At 35.7% G+C, this 23326-nt stretch overlaps 3 protein-coding genes across 6 annotated transcripts; 2 read left to right on the top strand and 1 right to left on the bottom strand.

Moving 5' to 3' along the window:
* Nucleotides 1-877: 877 nt before the first annotated feature.
* Nucleotides 878-11085, top strand: LOC143448493 (rho GTPase-activating protein 1-like). Of its 2 annotated transcripts, none has more exons than XM_076948267.1 (11): nt 878-1096; nt 6439-6578; nt 6834-6928; nt 7090-7221; nt 8022-8207; nt 8452-8568; nt 8765-8838; nt 8990-9075; nt 9159-9270; nt 9535-9725; nt 9977-11085. In XM_076948267.1, exons 1-11 carry the CDS (start codon nt 946-948, stop codon nt 10070-10072), a joined length of 1380 nt encoding a protein of 459 aa, XP_076804382.1. In that variant the 5' UTR covers nt 878-945; the 3' UTR covers nt 10073-11085. The 2 variants fall into 2 exon arrangements, with proteins under 2 accessions (XP_076804382.1, XP_076804391.1); XM_076948276.1 differs by lacking the exon at nt 878-1096 and adding an exon at nt 3130-6148.
* A 152-nt stretch (nt 11086-11237) lies between these two features.
* Nucleotides 11238-18153, bottom strand: LOC143448475 (uncharacterized). 3 transcript variants are annotated; one of them, XM_076948251.1, is made up of 20 exons: nt 17770-18153; nt 17317-17443; nt 17056-17221; nt 16820-16970; nt 16511-16593; nt 16285-16416; nt 15702-15872; nt 15249-15352; nt 14746-14986; nt 14507-14651; nt 14239-14410; nt 13969-14119; nt 13737-13899; nt 13526-13656; nt 13192-13302; nt 12729-12907; nt 12243-12591; nt 11938-12172; nt 11650-11792; nt 11238-11383 (listed from the first exon to the last, which is right to left on the bottom strand). In XM_076948251.1, the coding sequence occupies exons 1-19, from the start codon at nt 17846-17848 to the stop codon at nt 11698-11700; spliced, it is 2985 nt and encodes a 994-aa protein (XP_076804366.1). In that variant the 5' UTR covers nt 17849-18153; the 3' UTR covers nt 11238-11383; nt 11650-11697. The 3 variants fall into 3 exon arrangements, with proteins under 3 accessions (XP_076804366.1, XP_076804359.1, XP_076804370.1); XM_076948244.1 differs by lacking the exon at nt 11238-11383 and having other exon boundaries at nt 11409-11792; XM_076948255.1 differs by lacking the exon at nt 11238-11383 and having other exon boundaries at nt 11409-11792; nt 17317-17493.
* Nucleotides 18154-21147: 2994 nt separating this feature from the next.
* Nucleotides 21148-23320, top strand: LOC143458720 (uncharacterized). Its single transcript, XM_076955574.1, has 5 exons — nt 21148-21283; nt 21804-22019; nt 22204-22311; nt 22522-22593; nt 22720-23320. The coding sequence occupies exons 1-5, from the start codon at nt 21189-21191 to the stop codon at nt 22805-22807; spliced, it is 579 nt and encodes a 192-aa protein (XP_076811689.1). The 5' UTR covers nt 21148-21188; the 3' UTR covers nt 22808-23320.
* The last annotated feature ends 6 nt before the right edge of the window (nt 23321-23326 follow it).

The raw sequence follows: 23326 nt of genomic DNA on the forward strand, positions 1-23326 counted from the left end.
CAGCGCAAAGAGGTTTAAACATGTATGAGCAGTCTTACGGACATTACGTCTGTATCGGTTTGCGACATGTATACCTAAGGCTGCCATACAGTTCTTATTTCTAAGTTTTGTCCTTATTTTGAAGGTCAATGTCTTAGAAAATATTTTTGTCCTTTTTTCTAAGAAATGTCCATATTTTCACTTGCGTCCTTATTTTTGTCTTATTTTTAGCACAGAGGTTCGTATTTTGGGCATTTTGACACCTTTAGTATACCAGTTTGTACCAAAGAGATACAAAAATTGAGAACATGCAAATAGTAGGTTATCTCGTTTTCTCATTTTTGGAACATTGATTGCCTTCTCCTGCTGTGCACTGCTTAAAGTAGTATACTTCTTGTTCGTCCTTATTTTTGAGTCCAGACCGATGGCAACCCTGTGTATACCCGACTGGGAAGTACGGGGAAGGGGTAAAAGACGGAAACCGTACGGATTTTTACGAACTTTTTCGGATTCTGTAAAATAGGTATAAGACGGCTAAATATGAAATGAGTTTTTCCAGCTGTGGACCTTAGGCAAACACGTTAGATATGAAGTCAAGCGCTTATTATATCGTCGAATTTGTTCACGGACTTTTTTTATACGGTGACAAACTTGATTTAGTTTAGCTACACACTTTTTTATTGTTATAGAGTATAGACGTTCAATATGAAGTCTGTCGCTTGTTATATCAACGAAATTTTTTACAGACTTTTTCTATACGATGACAAATAGACTTAATTCACTTCAGCTAGGGCAGTTTTCGATCATAAATCGTGTTTGCAAAGACTTAACATACGTAATACGTGTAACCAATGTGCCACTTGCAATTATAAGTACGATCAACAAACCTTTGACTTTGAGTTTTGCCTGTTTTTAGCTGATTAAACTGTAACATCCATGTGGTAGGCTGTCATCTGGCAAAAAAATATGGCATCACCAAGTGCTCCAGCTGAAGGTATTCTAGTTGACTTAGCAGGTGATAATCAACCGATGTTACCATCTACAAAATTGGAATTTTTAACTCAAGATGAAGAAGATCAGAAAATGGCTAATCAACTGGAAAATGAAATTAGAGGAGGTGAAAATTCATTTTTTAACGACAATACATAACCCATCGATTGCAGCTAAGTGTGTGCAGCTGTCACAGTTCCCACATAGGTGCTTGCCCATTTACTGGTGAATGGTTTCAACTCCAGGCAATACAGTATAAAAAATTAATAAAAAATATGTGTGTCAGTTGAAACTTGCACAGCAGCTAGCTCAGTAATCGTGGCTCGAGCGATGAGAATTCATCGCTGAGTAAAAGTCATGCAAAGACTTTCCTTAGTCCAAGGCTAAATATTATAATATCATACTGTATCAATACCAATACCAAAATATCAATACCATTTGATATTTTTAGCCTATAAAACGTGACTTTAAAAGCATTATTACGCTAAATGTACAGGACATGCCCAGCTCTTTGTCCAGTTTAGGGCCATTTTTATTTTGACCTATGCAAATAAATTAATTACCTAAATAAATTTCTTTGACTTTATTTTATTAAACTTTGATATTTTTTAACCGAAATATTTTTTGTGTTGCTTAATTTGTTCATGAATTGTTTTAATTGAGTAACAAAAACAGTTTTCCTGTTTTTGCAAGTTGATATTTTATTCAATTGTGGTGGATATTCTGGTTTGCCAAACTTTAATGTGCATTGAAAAGCATGTTTGCTATTTGCATAAAAATTTAAATAGTAATGAAAATATTGACAAATTTTGGTTTATTGTAAAAATTCTGACTGCCTTTTTGCATGTCAATCTCCAGAGAATGTGTTCCTAGCAACTGAAAAGAGTGTCATAACTTATGGTATATAGGCTATATGTCTCATTTATCAAAGAAAAATTTCTTTAGAGGCAGTAGACTTTATTGACTTGACTTGTGGAACGCATTGTTCATAACTAAGTTAAAAGCAGGAATTACAGTTATTTGTTTTTAAATAAAAACATACATTTTAAGGTTACCCTTATTGATGTTCTTTTAAAGAATACTATTTGTTTAATACTACAAGTACAAGCCGGATGTTAAAAACAATCATAATCTGTTAGATAGCCGCCTCGAAAATACGCTGTATGCCAAATACGATATGCGAGTATGATCTTCATTTCTGATATTACATTATTAGCCGTGTACCAATTACCAACATTTATTTATTTCCCCACATATCTGAAATAGATTAACTTTCAAGGGATAAAATAAGACCAAGAAGATATTGACATTATTTTAAAATAGAAAAGATATGAAAATTTACTCCTTTGAATTATCCAGGTAGCATCCAGTGATGTTTCGGCCAAAGCATATTTCAGTGCAATGATATTCTATTCTTGATATAAAACCACACCTCCAACATAAATTATTGTTTTCATTGCAAATTTTCTGGTTCCCAGGTAGTTTTGATTTTTTTAAATTGACTCCTAGATAAATTGCCATCCCTCGTATTTACCTTGAATAAAAAAAATTCTCGAACAAAATACTTCTTTGCAGTAACCTTATATAGTAGTACTGAATTGACAGCAAAGAAACTGAAAATAATCAATTGTGAAGATAAAAAATACCTGCTAAATCTGAGTGTCACAAGATAAAAGTCACTCATTTTAGTTGTTTTGTTCAATTTGAAGTAGTTTGATTTGTACAGCTTGCATGTGCCATAAGGAAAAAGATTGAATTTGTGAGAAACCAAATATAGCAAGTTTGTGGGTTTGTTGGCCATGCTAACCTACCATCTTACAGCACAATTCTATTATTGCTATCTTGTATGTTTTAAGCCCTTGGGCTTTGCCACTTTTTCTTACTTGTTAATTGTTCATGAGCATGTGTTTTATTGTGCTATAACTACAATGGTTAGCATCCTAACTTTTGCTCCCCACAGTTAATGGCTAAAAATAAACAATACACTACAATAGCTCATGGATTCAAACACAATAAACACCAAGTTGGGTTTTGTGTCTGGTATATTATTATTGATCACTAACAGAGTTAGCCAGTTTTGAGGCCTATCAACTAGGACAAGAATGAAAGTAGATGAAAATAAAGTTGCTTTTGGTTTACTCTGTATTACAATCCACCATTTGCATCAATTAAACTTCAAAACCTATTCATATCTGCTGTGCTATGGCTGTGGACACTTTGGTATGATTTTGTAGTAAATATCACACTTTGTGAGATCGCCTCCACTTCTGGAACGGACACTTTGGTAGTTTGGTTTATCTCAAATTTCAAGTCAACATGATTTTGAGATTGGACAACAATTTCACCAGACCAGTTGAGTTGTTGCTGAGTTATTCAAAGTTACAAATCAAAGATCAATAATACAGCTTGTCTTAAACTGTGGTCACTTGTAAAAAGCATGATTATTATAGGTTTTCAATCAAAGTCAGATTTACTGGAACAAATTACAACAGTTTAGATATTATGTTACTGAAAATTTATGGTTTGGAATGGTATCTAGTGAAATTTTTGCAATATTTCATTTTTTTATTGTTATACTTTTTGTTTGTACAGATAATCTTTTTAAAAAAATATTTGTTCATAAGATACTGGTATTAAGATAGGATTGGGCACTGTATTTTATGGTATTTGGAGTAGTGACGTATTGTGTCTAGACTTGAAATTACGGATGAATGGTTACATATGTCTTGTTCCGAAAAAAACATGTTGCTGTGAGAGATGAGCTAGGTAGATAATAGTTCACACTATGGTTGAACACCACTGAGTTTAACAGTATATTTTTATAGCAGTAGTTGAACTTTAGTTTAGTTGATTGTATGAAGCTTAAAAAAACCTTGTGAACTACCATTAATTTTTTATTATTTTGCAATTTTCTACTATTTGTAGTTGCTTGAATATTAGGCAAGAAAAGATGTAATATCATACTGTCCAGTAGTTACATGGACAAGATGATTTTATCATTTTCAACTGTGCCTCATTATTAAAATGTATTCTTTTATACCAACTACTCTATGACTTTAAATTACTGATGACTGGCAGAAATAATTTTCAGTATTTCACCAGTTGTGCCTTGTATTTGATTTGATACACTATGCTTTGTTTAGACGACTAAAACAGCCTGTTTCTAGAATTAGTTAGGTTCTGAGTATATAAATTTAAAGAAATGCAGAACTTAGTTGTTGGTAAATTAACACAACTTTGTGGCATTTAATAAGCTGTTTTTATATTGCTTCCAATTTTGTTGTATAATTATTATCAACGCAGCATTAAACTGTTGAGCTGTATATGCCTCTGTTATGACTTACTCCTCGATTTCTGGACTACTCAAATGTAAACAGCGGATTCAGCGTGTGCATGGTTTTATTGTGATGGGTATTGATCCAGAACAATTGAAGTTTCAGGTTACGCTTAATGATCAACCAGATATCTTGAGCAAATTTTATTCACAGTATGTTAGCGCACTCAATGGAGAGTAGCTGTTGTTAGCAACGAAGACGCCAAGCGTTTTACCGCGCCAAAAAGCTGTAATTTTTGTCGAGATTTGTTTGCTAAATGTTTGTTACTATTAAGGTCACTGTTCAAACTGGTAGTAAATGTTTGTTGCAACAACGTCATGAGGGCGTTATGGACTATTATCATAAGGCGTGTTTTGCTTAGTGTTACATATTTTAGCCGCCGGCGTGTATTTCGACATGACGGTCACGTTTAGCAGCTACTCCTACACTTACAGGTATTTCGTGTCAGTTTGAAGTGCCATAAATAATACAACGCCCGGTAAGTAGAGAAGTAAATACAAAAGAGGCGTGTAACGTGCTGATCAACCGTGCAGAACATGCATTCATCTGCAAGTCGTTTTAGTAAGTATTTCTTTCAGGGTAACTAGGGCGAAGAAAGCTTCCAAAGTAATGTAAAAGTTGCCAATTTTTACCTTTTGTATGCAAAAAGATCTTCAGCCAGCGTAATAACGATGTGACAAGACGCGGTTTAGCAGGTTACAAAACAGAAATTTCAAAGCCGAGTTACTGCTGTTAGTGCCCGTATTAACCTCTTAAAGAAAAACTTGTGGGCAACGCCGATTACTATGCTCCCGAGATGTATCAAAACACCACAATAACCGAATTATAGCATTTTATTCAAGGCGTGTTATGTAGGGTCGGTTGATCTACGACATTTATTAAATTAGTCCAAAGACTTGAAAAATTTTCACGCATAGGCATGGACGTCGTTCTGAGGTTTTGTCAATCTGTACTTCGTTCATATTGCGTTTTAGTGAGCCGTATACTTGCACTGTTTTTGTTAAAAAAATCGCTATGCTTGGGTGGAGGATAATCATCGTGTAAACGTAATTATGTATGTCGTATGACGTATAAACTTCCTCAGACCAACACTCGGGTGAAATGATTTACTCAAAATAAATATCGTCGTTGATCGTCGTTGGTTTATATTTACCGAACCTAGACTTTTTCATCAAAGCGCAAAATATTGAATTGCTCCAGGGAATTTAGAAAAACTCGGCAAGATAAGTGATTAGTACAATGTATTATCGGTGGATAATTGTATAATATAATTGCCGTGTGCGGATGATTGTATTTATCTTGTATATTTCAATGAAAGCTTTGTTTAAAAGTTACAGAGGTTTGAGTCGATAGTAACGCTTATCTCCGTGTATGCTAGATGTAGTACTAGCTTAGGAAAAAGAAAGGTCGATAGAGGAAGACCCAGGTTTGCCAAATTTCAACTTAGGTTTTTTTGTACCTTAGTATCAGGTTAGTTTTTTTTTCATGTAGTCTTATTTACTTTCAATACAATACTCCGCTCTTCGATAGTCTCGTCTGAAGTCTTTTGCAGTGTCCGTGTGCGAAGTTAATTCCAGAAGCTTGTTATACCGAGCTTATAGATCTGGAATCCTACTAGTGAACGTAGTCTGCACGAAATACTTTATATTTAGTCACAAGCTTGTAAAAAAACACGTTTAGGCTTTATTGCCCGGTAAACAACTCTGAATTTACCGAAGTGCGTAGCCATTGGCCTATCAGATTCTTCTGTTTTATGCTGTAGTACAGTATGTTTTTTCTGCCGTGATGAAACAACACAATGGGCTGTTTTTGTGGAAAGCATTCGGCTACGGTTATACCATACGGTAATATTTTAATACAGTATATGTACTTGGATATTGTTCCGTGTTAGGGACTATGGTATTGCTATACATACAAAGGAAAAATTGTTTCTTTATTACAATATTTTCCTTATGTCAGGTATCATTGGAATTACAATACGCTTAAGAGCTTTGACTTATTACATATTTGGGGTTTTGACTGATTTATCTTACGAAACCTTGTTTGTAATCCTATGAACCCAAAATATCTATTGTGTTGACAAATAGACAAGTGCTAGATTAACAGAATTGAAATAAATTGATTTTTTCTTCAGAGGTTCAATACGATGCAGGTGAGAACCAGTCAACCGGCGCTCACGGAAGAAATGAAGCTTCCGCCAAGGGTGCTTGGTACGACAGCCAGGCACAAGCGGCCGCAGAATTTGCTGATGTGTCCAAATATGGCATCATCGAGGTTGGTCTAGACGGGTGTAGTAATAGACACACAAGTTGTACTTGTTAAATGCATGTGAAAAATGAAGTAATGTCGCTTACCCCAATTTTGTATTGCACTTTGTTTACCATCTTCCCAAGAAATTATCAAGGGAAAATTGACCATGAAACGTCTGTTTAAATTCGTTTCAAAACGCTCTGCTAGTTCAATAGCAGTTGGTAACAGATGGAAAAGTATTGGGATTTATCAGTTACAGCCATATTTTGTCATATCCAGGTATCTGGTGTCGATTCAACTGGTAGGCCAGTAATCGTTGTCAGCGCTTGCAGACTTCCATCAAACAAGCAACTGGATCAAAAAAAGTTTTTGAGGTTACCATTTACACTTCGTCTTCCCTTTTGAACGTAACTCGGAAGAATTGTTAAAGTTAAAATTGAAGAAGAACCTTAGTTTTACAATTTGTTTCGGCTATTATTTATTGCAAATGCATTTGGTTATGTTTAAATTATTTCAAACAGTAATTTTGTTTCAGGTATCTCAAGTTCACCTTGGACAAGTACGTCGAATCAGACTACAGTCTAATATATCTTCACTATGGCCTGAACAGCGGTAACAAGCCTTCGTTTGCTTGGCTGCGGGAAGCATATAGGGAATTCGACAGAAAGTACGTCTGTAATAGTGTGTCTTTCATGTTATTAAACTGAGTGACTATACGGAAGTGATTATGGTATCGATATCTCTTCATGTACTGTTTTGCAATTTGCTTAGTGTGTAAGCCCTCATTGTTTTCATGTACAGTAGCAATTACTGTTTTTCCATACACAGAGTGTGTTATTCATTCGCGTGGGTACTGAGTAATGTTTGTTGTCCTTATTAGTCCCCGTATAATTCATCCAAACTACCATGAAACTCTTGCTCGGGATCATCGGTAAATTAGACTCTGGTTTACCCAGTCAGCCCAACCCACTGTCCCGCACTGGTCAAAATATACTTAGTCAAGTTGAACTGACATGGGATTCCTAGCCGATTGGCTTTACTCGCATAACTTTTGTCATCTGTCGTCTCTCCTATTTTTGACTTAGTAGCTAGCTACATGGTTATTCGGTTATAATGTCACCCCTCGAAAATTGGATAGCTCTGCCGGGATGGAAACTTAGAAAAGTCCTGAGGTTTTGTGCCCAGTTCTTTCTATTGTTATAACGGTTCCCATTCAATTATGAAGCGAGTTTGATATTGAACAATCGTGTATGATCCTTTCTGTAAGATCACTTAAACTTTGATGCAAAGTTTATATATGTACGTTGCACAACATTCGAGCTACTATTTTTTATTTCTGCCTTAACAGAAGTTAATATTGGGCGTTGGTGTTCCTCTTTTCCACAATATGTTGTTTGGAGTTCTTTCGTTTTACCCTGTAGCGGACCAGACGTTGTATCACTGTTATGTCTAAATTTTATGTTTAAGGTACAAGAAAAATCTCAAGTCTCTTTACCTCGTTCATCCGACTACTTTCATTCGTATTTTGATGAACGTTTTCAAACCGTTAATCAGCGCGAAATTTGGTCGAAAAATCAAATATGTCAATTATCTTCACGAGATGGCTGGTGAGGTGCCACTAAATCAGCTCCCTATTCCACGTGAAGTTATAACGTAAGTTGAATGCATTCATATCGATAATGTCAACGACTCAGTTTAACGCTCACTTTAAAGTAGTATCTAATCTTTACGTCACTATCAATAATTCACAGTTCACCATCTTTTCGAAACCAGTCAGGGAAAGTGTAAAGGCGGGGAATGTGAAGGCTGATTAACGTTTCTTGATGTTTTTGCATCAGCCGCCCGTCACCAAGTTACATCATCAAACGCACTTAACTAACCTGCCTTAAATATTCAGGCATGATGCCGAGTTGACCAAGCGGAATTCAAACGAAAGTAGACCTAGAGATGCTTCAGACAGTGCGCATCCAGTTCAGCCTCTACCTACGCAACAGTTCGGGGTTTCGCTTCAATGGTATGTTGTCTTACGTCATGTGAGGGTTTTGCTGCTGTTTTGGTTGGGGTCACAATCGGGTCTTGAAAAACGAAATTTGTCATTCCATGACATGTAACAACTTAATTTAGCTTAGTTAGGTACAGTATATGCCATTAAATATGGTGAAACTTTTATTGGAAAAGGTGTTTTTTCAATTTAAAATTTTTGCATGAAGTTTGTCAGAAAACAATCCTGGTTATGTGGTGCCAAAAGTAATGCAGGAGACCGTAGCTTACTTAAAGGAACACGGTATGTTTTTTTTTCATTAAAAATACTCAGAATAAATTACACGTCTTTGTCTTAAATTGCTGATAAATATACGGAGATTTTATGTTATGCACGTAATGTACAGCGAGGGCTTTGTCTAATTAACTCAACATCGCATGACCTTTAATTTTAGGATTAGACACTGAAGGCCTGTTTCGGAGGTCGCCTTCTGCTCTTGCCATTAAAGAAATTCAAAGTCTTTACAATGAGGGAAAACCCGTGAGTTTTCTGTCGATTAGTAAACACCACGGCAAATCTTTGCCAGATGCATGGCAATTGTTACGCTTTATCCATTTGTATAGGTTGTATTCGATGACCCCCACTTGGCAGCGGTTGTTTTAAAATCCTTTTTAAGAAAGCTTCCTGAACCTTTGCTTACGTATGATCTTTACGAATTCATCCTTAATATCACGCGTAAGTTCTTTTGGTGTTTTATTGTCTTCACTGGTACACTATATAGTTTATTGGTTCATGAAAGACGGACCTTCTGCATATATGTAAGACATGGCAAGACAAAAGGATACTTGTGTTATTGCCAGCAGCCAAACAATGCCTTTTTACAAATGGTGCTAAAACAATCGCAAATTATTATGAATTTGTGTCAGATTTCTGAAAAGAATTAGAGTATTCTCGTTTTCTTTTTGGTTTGAATTTCTCGAAATTCTGCCTTTTTTGCAGGTATAGACGCTGAAACAAGGCCTCGTGTTATGGGCACTTGGCTGCAAAAGTTGCCACGCGAGAACTTTATCACTCTCAAGTTTCTAATGAACTTTTTAAACACTGTGGCAAGTCATTCGGATGTCAATAAAATGACATTTCAAAATCTCGCTGTTGTTTTTGGGCCCAATCTGGCATGGTCTACAGATCAGGTAATTGCATAAGAATAATTATTCTTCCGTATGAAACAAGTTGAAATGTATACCCGGACATTGGTTTTAACTGAATTCACAAGGCTGGGCAAACGTTTGCGTTGCTCAGTGATTTAAAATTCAGGGTAAGCCACGGTACATCAAATCACACGAAAATATTAACCGCACACATTCACCAACGAAAAAAACATAATAACCGTGGGAGCGGATGGAAAGCGAACAAGATTTTATAAACTGCCTGTACTTTTTAGGTCGCATCACTTGTTGCTATGGGACCCATCAACACCTTCGTAATGTTGATGCTGGAAAACCATGACCAGTTCTTTGCTGACGATTCGGAGTGTTAAATTACCTACTTTAGTAGAAACATTGTTGGCCTTGTTTAAAGGTTCCTTGTTCCCTTGTACTTCTATTTGTCACTGTGTACTGCTCATCTGTAAGTTAAGTAATGTGAATGCTACATTTTTAGCTGGATTTCCAAAATTTAAAACACGAATTTAGCTTAAAACACGTCGCTTCATTAGCTGGTCTAGTGACAAGCCAATAAGCAGTGATAATAGTTTGTTCGTTGAGAAAATTTCTTCATCGTACTATGGAAGTAATTGAGCATTTTATCGTACATTAGACGAAATTACATTTAATGCATATACAGTTATACATTTTTCATTATTGAGCTTTCAGACTTCACATTGGATTGTTATGATCGTTGTTGACCGAATACGTGCAATGTCTCGTGCACTGTGCTTTCAAAAAAGCCACAGGAAGATGTCAATTAGTTCCATTTATCCGACATATTTTCATTAACTGACTGGGAATTTTGTGATTTAACCATGCGTAATTGGAACTGAGCATAAGGCCGTAGTGTCAGTAACTTACTTTTCGCCACCGTAGTGAATGCATTTGGTTATTTTTGTAATAACACGTTTCACTTCATCTTAGTATTTGGTCGTTTTGCAGTTCAACCTGGTTTAGTTGAGCACTCATTGGACTCCTTCAGTGTTAGTTCATATACGTAAAAATTTCCGCATACGAAAGGAATGTGTGTTGTTGTTGTTGTGACAACTATATTGCTCCTACGGGCACAATTTAATTTGTGACCTCTTTAACCGGTTGAATTGTATTTATCTTACACGGCTAATTTAATTATTATTTATTACTGAAATAAGTATTTTCATTTGAGTATGGATGAAATTTACTCATTAGTATTATTTCAATGGATTCGCTCTTGTAGACACATTTTGTCATTGCGTCGCTTTGCCCCATGTAGAGTGTTGGGAAATAGTGATCTATATATATCATTAACTGATGCTTGAGTTCCTTGCACTTGCTGCCATTTCAAATATGCTACATTATTAATGTACTCTGCGTGTTTATTATTACAGCAGCTACGTAGCTATGGTAAGAACAGTTAGATGCGCTTCATGTACGAGTTACGCAGGATATATTCCTTCATTTTGTTTAATTTTTCCTGCAATGCCAGTTGTTTGCAAAGATCATGTCAATTTTTTTAAACGCAAAAACGCAGCTTCTATAGATAACTGAATCAAACTACGCAGCCTTGGCCATCGGTCAGAAATCCTCCAGGTGTAGGAACGCAACACTGAGACGGTGCAGCCCATGTAAGCACCCGGCAACATTCATTTCAGCGTCTCCCTGTCCTGCTTACAACACGAAGTTTTGTCACTACGTTTATGGACGTATTTGCAATACCATGTAAAAGTTTCAACTCTACATTACTTTGGGGAAAATCTTTCGATTTAACATGCGCGCAGAAAAGCAGCACATGAGTTGTCAAGGTTGAATAAAGGTAAGAAAGTTGGCTGTGATGAAACACTTCGTGTGTGCTGGGATCACAACACAAACTTTTATGTAAGCTTCTTGTATTTCATAATTTCGGTGTTAGGCGACAACGCGCATGCCGTACCAGTTGTAGTTACTTGTATGTAAGTTTCTTGCAATTACTGACGAAATGTCAGGCTTTTAGCCAAGAGGAAAAGTAGCGAGAATGTAGTCTTGCATTTCTCGGGGTCGCAAGTGCAGGGTAGATGCTAGTAGTTGCAACAGAGTCTGAAATTACACAGAACGTTCAAAATATTTTAGCAATTCTGTACTTTTTAGAGGCTTAAATTTTTCACCCATGATTGCAAGCCGCACATAGCTCTTGTAAATCCAGTCATGGTGCAATCGAAAGACCAGTTGTACAAAACATTACCTTTGGTCGGAAGCAAATCTCTCAATTTTAACATGATTTTTTCTGCAATGTGGAAAATGAGTGGTATTATCCCCACGATGCCTGGAAACTGCTCTTGTATTTCTTTGTCAAATGACGTTGTAACAATATCGTTGGATAGAATTCGTGATGAAAACCTTTGAACCGATTCATCATTGGCGAAGTTGAAATCTTTTGTCAGTAGGTAACGCCAACGCTCCATCAAGTTGTAGATGTCCTGTTAATGTGAAGTGGTAAAGGTTACCGTACGCGGAATATGTAATATATACCTGTTTCTCAACATTTACTTTTGCAAGAAAAAGATGCTTTGAAGGGGCCACTGTTGGATTAGTCGTAAGTCGTGAAATGATTCTGTCCTGCAAAATATTTCGGCATGTTCCTAATTCAGTTATGATGTCGGAGAAAACGAAGTAGCCCTGCATAAAATCTCGTTCTTCTTTCTTCCTCGACTTCACCACATTATCATCGTCATCAACTGTTGTAACCAAATCGACATTTGCAAAGGTGATGTCACTTGGATACAAAGCAATGTTGCTGTGACTACAAGTCACAGATGCGGCGTGAGGAACTCTGGGCGATACAAAATCTTCTCCAGTTTTAGGAGCATTTATAGACTTCCACAAGGCCAAAAATATGCTGTAAAGAAAATCGTTAATGCAAAAGATTTATTCTGTTTTGTGTCTTTTACTCTTTGAAGATAGAATTTTGGCAACTTTTATCCTTAAAGCGCGATATATTAAGAAAGCCTGCGCCTATATGCACAAATGACTAACCTAAGGGATGTACAACGTGGAGTGAGTTGTGTTTTAACGGTCGCTCCCACAATTCTTCTTTGCATAACGTGTCTTGCACATCGTAACATATATGAAAACTCGTTAGCCGCAAAATTGCACCAGTTGTCTTCGCACATGCGCAGTCTTTCACGCAGAGTATCAAGTTCTTTAGCAAGCACCTGACATATTACAACGAAATGTTTATGCCATCTTTTCTCAAAATTCTTTTTTATTCTTACTTCAAACAACTTTAAATTACAAAATTGATTCCAAACTAGCCTCTATCTGTGGTCATTGACTGCTTGTAAAAATTTATCAAATGTGACACAACCCGCAAAAATATTGTATTTGTATGTACTGCATTGGTAGGCCTATATAAGTTGAAATTAAAGTAATTTTTTCATTTCTTGGCCAAGTAGGCCTACACATCAGTAAAAAAGAAAAGATAGTTTTTAAATCTTACCTTGTGCACTAAATTTGAATTAGTCTTCGATTTAACTGTTACTGGAGCTGGTTTTTTGGACATTAAATCATTGTTGGCTAGTGACGTTGTTGGTGGTACAGGAGGTAGTGACTAAATTAAAGTAAAAATAATACTGTAGCTATTTTTGGTAGATACCGTATTGTACAAGTGCATTTAAACTGTAGCTTTATAGGGAAACTCAGCAATCAACATGAAACAAATGACTGCATAGGCCTAATGTCCGATTTTGTGTTAACCGACATTTTGTTATATTAGCCAAGCGGCTAGTATAGATATAGGCTAGACCCTAGCCTATATTTGTTCAGCAACAAACCTGTAAATGTGGCGTTGAAGCCGGTAATTTCATGTATCTTGTTACCGACATGAGGGCTTGCTTCTGAGCATGAGCAAGACCTCCGGCTCCACCAATAGCGCCCCCAGTGCCAGATGTCACATAAAACCGACCTAACAAAGCAAATTATACAATGCTATAAAATGTTAATGCTTATGTGTTTAGTCGGTGCAAGTATTTTTTTCCATTTTACCTGTTTTTGTATTCGGCATAGGTTTTCGCCTCAACAAGCCAAGCGCTCTTCGATATTCTTCTTCTCCTAAGTTGACTCTTACGCGGAGATGCTCAACTGCACAAGTTTGCTGGGCCCGCTTCGTGACCAATCCTGCTTGAATGTTTTCGCGTAATTGTCCACTCTATGTAGCGACAGGTACGTTTAAAATAGCCAATTTCTTAAAACTACGTGATAGTGTGTTGAAGTATACCTGATATAAAAGCCAGAGCTGCTCAACTGTTTCCGATTGGAGACATCGACATTGCAAAACCAGCTCAGAACTTGTTATTTCTACGCCAGTACCACCTCCACCAATTCTTCGTTGAGCAGATTCTACAACGAGCCCTCGAATTCTTTCAATTCTTTTTGACAAGAAAAACTTTGTTACGAAAAGTTTAAAACTGCAAAACTATACGAGAAAAACTCATGGAAAGTGAATATATATATACCGCATGTAATAGAAAGCGGTAACGTTTTTTACCTATCCACCGTCTTGCTGAGATTTCTTGAATCTTGAATAATATGACTTAGAAATACTCTAGCCACTCTTTCTCGAACTTGTTGTGGTGAGACATGTAAACTGGAACCCCAAGTTGTTGATGGTTGTGTTGGTAAAGTGACGTCATCGACAGTGATCCGAATAGTTACTGCAGCTGAAACAACATGTTTTTATAAACAATGATTTGATATTTACGCTTAAAGTATACGTTAAAGCTTTGAGTTCTAATTATTAGACTGTGCTTTTTTACCGCCTTTACGCCGGACGGTGTCAGTACGAAGCTTCCACGAATCTCTTGTGGGAAATGATGTCACAGGTGCTCCGTCTAATGAGACTGAGGTTATTCCTCTTGATTTGGCAGCCCGGCTGTTTAATTGCTCTCGTATTGCACTTGGCTAAAAGGAATAACAAAATACTGGCCGTTGAAGTTATTTTTGTAATTAATTGTCTGCGGCATCTATAGCTGAAAATCTACAGTAAGATTTGTACCAAGAACTTTGATGTTTTTGCTGGTTCCGATGTAAAACTTTTTGTCATATCCATAGACTCATTGTGATGCTTGGACAGTCTTGGTGTCAGTTCTAAAGCTGAGACATATGACTTTGTTTCAATGCTCATTGTTGACCCCATAACAGCCATGTGCCCTATTTTTTTGTAGGGTGGGTAGGTGAATGGTGTTTGAGGTGGTAAGGGAGTGCCCCACGTCATCTTTGGGTACATGTCGGCTCGACCTGAAATGTTTAATGAAATATCACGTTTACCTATTAAAAAATAGGTTTTAAAACGTCATCACTTGTCATTCGTCATAATATCGCTTCTCGTGAATCCATAAATATATATATCACAAATAGTTTGAGTCATTTTTCCCAGTGGTTTAATTATTCTACATTTAGCAACCTTTTTCTGATTACATATTTTTAGAACGTGTTTATAGTCATTTTTAGTTATTTTAAGCAGCTATGACCATCATTTAAATAAGTTTTTGCAACTTTCCATGTTTTACGTCGATCTGAATTAACCATCTCTGCTGAAGATCTTCTACTACCTTCTTCAATCCACATGCGTGCAAGCTTCTCCAAAGCTTTCGTAATAATTCCTGCAGCAAAATTATTTTTTTCGCAAATCCTCGTAATCGTGCTTCAGTTGGTAATGGATTGGACAAAGCAAGACTAATGATTGGGTTTTTAACGTAAAAGTCTTCATCATATATAATTAATGTACGTTGTTTTTCGCAAAGAACTTATTTTTGTAATCACTAATTTACGAAGATATTAATGTATAACAGTTCCAGTTAAGATACTATTTACGGATAGATGTGAATTCCATGTTAGTCTACAGCAGGTTAAAACAAAGCTGCATATACGAATAGCCCACGTCGTACGTGATGATCAAGTTAATTTTAGCTTTTCGCATTGTTTTGGTCATCTGCCTTCCTTATAACTCACCTCCAGAGTGACGTTGGTTCCGTATATGGCAACTTGATCAGGTGAGGGATCACATCCAACCAAATCCGTTTGTTGACTTCTATCGACCATTTCTTGCTCCGAGATGTCGCTTGTATTGAACGTCTTTGTATGCGATGATTTGATTGACGTAAGCTGTTCATCAGAGTCGGTCTGATGCATATTAAAAGGTTTAAAATAGACACAAATTATAAGATTCATAAATCTTTAAAAATACCAGTTTACGTCGTCTGGCCACTTACATAAAAGGTTTTGAAAAAAATCAATAATTACCACAAATGGCAAACAGTTTTGCCCTGAGTTCTAATGATTCGTTATTGGGTTAACGAGTGATTTTTTGGTCGCGTTAAACAGAAACAGGTACCCAGTCTGCAGCTTTAAAAATAATATTTGCACAATAAACTGCGTGGTCAAGGATTTAGGAGTATTGATGTACAGTGTGTATATAATCGCAAAAATGGAAGCTTTTTCCTACCGCAAAAGGTGTCATTTAATTTGACATCTTTTAAATAAAATAAACCACAAAGAGCCGTAGGCACACAAACGTAGTCAAATGCAAACAAACCTCTATCGCCGGAACCTGGACAATTGGTTTCGTGATTATACCGATACCGTGTGTGCCGCTGTTTTGCCTATCTGGTGGTACAGTTTGCGATAATGCTCGTGATTCCGTGTCTTCTATTCCGTTTCCACATTCCTGTTACAGTATTTGTTACTTATATTAATTATCAGTTCCACGTAAATCAAGTTATTCGTTCTTTGTTCACAAAATTCGTAGCTGTTGTCTTTACCTCTAGTTGCGTTAAACCATTTTGACTTTTCGAAAAAACCGCCTTTGGTAGATCTACTGAATACTCATCTGGTAGCGGTGTATCTAAAATATTAGTCAAAGCTACCAAAGTGAAGTTAGCCACCAGTTAGCTACTTTGGTTTTATTCAGTTACTTATTCGTAGATGAAATTGTTGATCATAATGAATACGTAAGTAGTCGGGAATCCGATAAAGGTAACCAATATTACGGCGTTGTCAACACTATAGATCAGTACAGAGCACGAACCACGTATTCAACAATTAACACTTTCATATAGTCTTTGCTATACTTATGCGCTTTTGAGGAATTGGCCCGGGTCTTATGGGTGGAAATACGGCTGTGTCAGTAATTTTGTCCAATCCATCTCCTTCCGAAGAAAATATTTCCAAACCGTTATATTCGTTTATACTTGGGAGGGCGCTGGTTGCTGATTCCACCACCTACAAATGAGAAAAGTATAAAGATTGTATTAGGGCTAGTGGCTATAGCGTGTTAAGGTCCATCAAGTAATCGTATACCATTTACCTTCAGTTTTTGTTGCGATGGTGTATTTCTCTGTTTCCCATTCGCTGCATATTCCCACCAAGTATACATTGCAATTATTCTCTGTTCCAAAAAATTCACACTGCTGCTACCTTCAACAACAGCTCCGCGTTGCATGAGAAGGCCTCTTTCCGTGCCAGCGCGTGCTCTACAGTATAACACCATCACAGATATACCAAAAACGTCGGGATATAGCTTGGTTAGGGGTTGAAGTGTCAATTATGTTACTGAGTAATTTCTTACTTTGCGTCGTACAACAAGCAATCGATTTCCCTAGATGAAATTCCGATATAATGTAGCAACGTCTTTAACTCTCGTCTTCTGAGATGCATAGAAACATCTGAAAGAAATTCTTCGACATCCATGGCATCTAAACATACGACGTAGCCTAATTGACACTTTGAAACGATCCTCTTTGTCCTGAGGACAATATAAAGTCGGTACTAATGGCTTATCAAAGAAAATATCAGATGTTTTGAAGAAAGAAGTAGGCATTAATAAATTTTAAAAATGGTTTTCTATGCTTTTTGCTTGTTACTCTTGCGTTCTATCAAAAAGAAAGAAAATATGCAAGTTGGAATATGTGCAAACTGTGTACAATAAAAATTGGAAGAATGGAATAGCTATATCTTTCTACAATAATAAATTAATCGTGTAAATATAATCAGATCTGTTATAGAAAAGTGGGAAACTTACCATTCATGAAAACATATGCTGGATCCATACTTGCTATGTTTTCGGTAGCAAACGGTTTTGGCCCGCTTTTAACTTGCATAAAAGTCTTTTTGCTTTAGACGTTAAGGTATATCTTTTCTGCAGACACTAATCTAAACTTAGTTTTCTTTCAGGAGCCTTTCGGTTACCTTAAATCGACCGTATATAGTTTTGCCAAACCACTGGACGATATGTTTTCAAAATTGTATCAAAGCGGTATATAATTTCCTCTCACTGAAATGTGAAACGTTTAAATGCCTCTGAACAGGCATCATCGATTGTTGAGTTAGGCTGTGAGCATAGATGCGGTTACCTGAATTTTATTGTGTAACTTTCAGTGACTTCTAAACGAATTGCCCGTCGAATACTGAAAGGTCGTGTTTTAAATGGTGTCTGTGTATTGCAGGGAGTGTGTTTTCTTGGCCACCTTGGTGCGCGTGTCCAAGAACGAAACAATAGATCAAGTGTTTTCATAACATCCAAGTTATATTGATACAACGGCCACATTATTGAATTACGCACATTTTTAAATGGCCACACGGTATATGGTTTAAGGCGTTTGAAAAGGTATTACTTTTTATTTGGGAACTGTCTTATTATGTATAGGTATGAGTTTAATTATCTCCCAAATATACTTTTTCAACCAATATGTCTTTAATCAAGAAGACTACAAGAAACACGGACAATAATTATCTTTCTTATTGACCTATTTTAAACCGCAGTTGTACTATTTTATATAAGGTATCTGCCCCTTTTGTGTATCTGTTAACCACAAGCTTAGGCAAAGTGTGTAGTTTAATTCCTAATCAAATAATCGTTATTATTTGACTGTTGATTATTATAGCCAAAGGTATAATTATAAGGTTTTAGCGATAAAGAATAGTTTATTTTATACCACTATATTGATTTGAAAAATTATCTTATCTTTGGTAATATAGTTCTTCCGGCTTTCTTCGGTCCTCTTACTTCCCTACGGTTGATGCTTTGCGGGAGTCAGTATTTGACAAGCAAACATAAATTAGAACCTCGTCAAACCGTGTCTTGTGTAGTGTGTAAACACCAATTGTAACTACGTGCGACCATGGACTCATTACTTTTATTGCCCCAGCTCGAAAAACAGACGCTACGAGTGTTTTCTTTCATATCGACGGGAATTCTAATGTATGTTATCGCCTTCAACTGACAACGATTGAAAAAAAAGAAGAAACTACGCATTGTTAATAACCTAGATACTCAATTATAGTGCAAAGCTTGTTGACATTGTTTCTTTAGAAGAGATTCTTAGAAATAATTTTGATCAAAAACACTCACGTTTTTGCGCTTTTCTAGAATTACGAAATACATTCTCTTCACAAGAAATGACGCAATTAAGGTCAAACTTCCGTTCTCCAGGTTATCTTTCCTCTTACAATCTTTATCGTTTACGATGAAAAACAATCCTTTATTTATGTATAAGGACCTTCTCCAAAGATGACCATAATCTAAAAAGTTGATATGAAATCCACATATATTTCAGTCCATAATTTTGAAATAGGCAATATCAATATCAATATCCAGGACGTGTAGTCTATTATATACAATATATTTTTATGTAGTCATATGTATTATAATCTTCGTGTGGTCAGAGGTGTCGCTTTGTTGTAAGTTAGATATGTCACTTCTCAGTACTCGCAATATCCAACAAGGACTATATGTAAAGTATAAAGTGATTTATTTGTAGTTAATAAAAGATACATATGCTGTACATATAAAACGTTACAAAAAATATAACTTTTTCACATACGTGTAAGGCCCAATGGATATTGTATACTTGCACTGCATATCGAACATCAATCGCTAACAATAAAACACAAAACAAAAAACTAATAAGTAAACTTAAAGGGTTTGTAAGTTTTTTTGGTTAGTTGTTATTATTTTTAGTAATGCCGGATATTACCCGACTTTTGAAACATTTCATATTTCAGTGACACTTCAACGGTTATTGGCGCGTTTCTTACTCGCTTCGAACGCAACATTTCATGGTGGTTATACGAGGTAAATCCGTTTTTTTATTTCCTACATCATCCAAAAAACGACAAGTTTTTGGTGTCGTGAATGACGTAACATTGACGTTATAGTTAAAATGAAATAACACTGAAAATACATACGTCACAAATAGTCTATGCGGTTTTAAAGCATCATCTGGCAGATAAGGATGATGGGTTTATATTTCCGTAACTTACACAAGTTTTAACATTTATATAGACAGGTTACGTTTAAAAGGCGGAGTCAAACACCGCAGGGGTACAGGCAACACAATGTACATCCTGCATAGGCGACAATCAATATAACGTGTTTACGTAAAAACCTAAATCACTAGTTTTGATACGTACGGGTTATGCTATACTACAATAGATAATAATTGGATTTATATCTCAAATAGGAATAGTAATTTTTCCAACACCAAGAAATCCATTGCACTTTTTGTAACTCTACAGAAAAAAAAGAAATACGAATATACGGCAATGTATTGCACCGTCCTTGGTTTGGATAAGCAACATACTCGATGTAATATCACAGTCACAACAATATCGGCAAATTCAAATATAAAAATTTCCAGCTCGTGTACTCAATATCTACATATGTTTTTGAGTTTTCATCACGAAAGCTATTATAAACACTATAATACAGTGTTTCAAATGGGCACAGGGGCGAAATTCCTAAAGCGATCAGTTGCATCTTCTGTAAGTGTTATTGTCAAACCCATAGCTTATATATGTTTTCCATGTCTTTATATGCACTATATCACATCACAGCGTGACCTGATAAAAAGCGTTTGCGTGTAGGCCTATAGCAAGGACTTTTCTGTAAAAATCACGTTCTCCTGAAATTGTAGATCAAAATGTAAACCAACAAGTCTGTTACGAAAAGGTTTAGTGCCGAGTATTTCTCTTTAGCCGGTGTTTAGTTTGGGTGAAATATCTTCATATAACATCTGTAGATATAAATTTGCCATTGACACTTTTCCAGGAAGTTACAGTCCGTTCTAAAACAACTAGAGTTCCACGCGAAAAAAGCTTGTTTCATCGATTCCCTTTTTTACTGTCTGCGCTTGTACGATCATAAATACCAAGAGCACATACAAATAAGATCAGTCCAGCGATATATTAAACTCGCAATACTGCAAAAGAACCGTGAGTGTAGAAAACTTTAAGCTTTTTCCAACGTTTTTTTGCCTGACTTAATTGTAAGGAAAACGGATCGTTTGAGCAGTTGAGCCAAAAGAGTTAATTTTGTTTTTTTATTGTTCAATTATTTTGTAGTTATTTTACATCCGCCATAGATTTTAATAATTTAGTAAAAACATTTTTCATCAGAATTAAATAAGTTATACCTTAGTTGATGTTTGAACCTTGATTAAGATGCATAGAATGAAAACAGGTTTCACGATGTTGTTGTCTCTTCTTGCTATATTTTACTTCATGCTGATGTTTTGTCCAATAGCGCCTATACACGGGTAAGAAGAACATCATTATTGATTTAGACATCATCGTAAACTATAATCGTTTTTTTTATGATTACTTTGTCAATTCAATTATTCTAGAGTTTTTTAATGCTGTGCAACTTTATTCTTTTATTGATTTATTCAACATCAATGATAAAACATATTGATAACATCGTTTCTCCATTTTCTTTTGTAAAGAGTTAGAAAATGAAAATAAAATAACAATAAAAAAACTAAAAACATGAGAACACTGAAATTCCAAACAAACTGTTATATCCTGTAGGTCATAAATAAGTATTTGTAGTTATTTAACCGCAAAAAATGACAAATTTTATGAACTAACGTTGAATATAGCCTAAAATAAGTTTTAATGCCTGCAAAATTACTGCATGCTTTGAAATAGTTTTCCAGTGATTTTAAGGGTACTTTTCAGGATCCTGTAAGCTATAGTTACTTTTAAAGTTTATAAACAAAAACAATTTTAAATGAGCTACATTTTACCCAATACTTACTGTTATACTGTAATTTTTAGAAATCCAATTCATAAGAGAAGAAACTTGTTCGAGTTCCATTCGTCGTTGGAAGGCCCGAAAAGCAGCGATATTGACAATATCCCCGTAAATAGCTTGTCACCATACTATGAAAATGGCGGGCAATCAAAGGAATCAGTGGATTCGGAAAATTTCGTTAAATCAAAGCTTCTTGATTACATGCTTCCAAGAGACCTATATGAGCCATTTCTTGACCAGTAAGGCTCTACCATAGAGTTCAAAAATTCTCGCTCTATTTGCACAGTGCAAAATTTACACAAAAAGTGTGTTGAAAATTTTACAAACAATATGGGTATATTGCATAAAACCTACTCTATAGTAGATGTTATAAAAGTGTGCGCAATGACGGAAGCGTTTAAAATATATGCAATATGTTCACAGAGAGAACACCTTTTCGCCTAATTTGGTCAAGAAACAAGATGGTTATCCCTATCGGTCATATCAAACGTGGGCTAATAAACCACTACAAATTAATCAAGAAAGCGGCAGGTGATGTATATGCAAAAATCGATAAACGTTTTTATGGAGCGTTGGCAGGTTTTTAAAGAAAGCTCATACTCAATCAAGCAAAATTGTTCATGTGTTATTTCGCTTTCTATCCACACATGTTGATAGCTTTAAAAATAACGCACATTTACAATTCAGAAATAAGTTTTGCATATTTTATTTTTTGTAAAGTCTTTATTTTGCGCCTTGCAGTTTCAACCCATACCTTGCAGCACTCATGCCTCCTGCATCGAAGCGAGAGAGCACAATGTTATACAATAACATGTAAGTTACTTTTTGATACCTAGTTTACAGGCGTTTCCAACAATGCAAAATATCTCTCATTTTAAATATTTAAAATTTACAAGCTGGCTTAAATTAAAATAGTTGTTTATAACTGTTTTTCTGCAGGTTTGCAAACTCGAGACGGCACCGATATTGGCAATTACAACAACAAATCTTGCAGTCCTTAATAAATTCGAAAAAACGAAAATCATAAAAGCAAGCAGAGGCGTAACTGTTATTATTAACAAATAACAACTGTTATTGGCAGCAAATTTTTAAAAATCAGTATTTGCTGGGATTTGTAGATGATGCACATTTATTTTTCTCTTTTTCCAAACAGTTCATAAATAGGAGTAATGAGAAAATTTTCAGATGTCAGTTTTAATACATTTAAAAAAGTACTTCTTGTATTCTACGTAAGAAAGTTTGTTGTGTTTCTTTAGTATTCCACCACAATGTAACGATTTTAAAAAGGCGTTGACGACTGATTAATTATTTTTGGTTTTAACCATGTGAATGGAAATCAACAACTCTGAAAACCGTATGTTATTTGTGTATTTGTGCTGGCCAGACTGAGTCAACAGTTCTGCATGCTTGCTTACTAATGTAAAACATGCCTTTGGCTCATCTACGCAACAAATGATCAACCAATTGTTTGAATTTGTTGTTTGTTTTTATTGCAGTGACTAATACGTTGTGCTGCTTTTAGTACATGTTCAGCGCTTAATTTGGT

This window comes from Clavelina lepadiformis, chromosome 1 (genome assembly GCF_947623445.1).
Source record: "Clavelina lepadiformis chromosome 1, kaClaLepa1.1, whole genome shotgun sequence".
NCBI lineage: Eukaryota > Metazoa > Chordata > Ascidiacea > Aplousobranchia > Clavelinidae > Clavelina > Clavelina lepadiformis.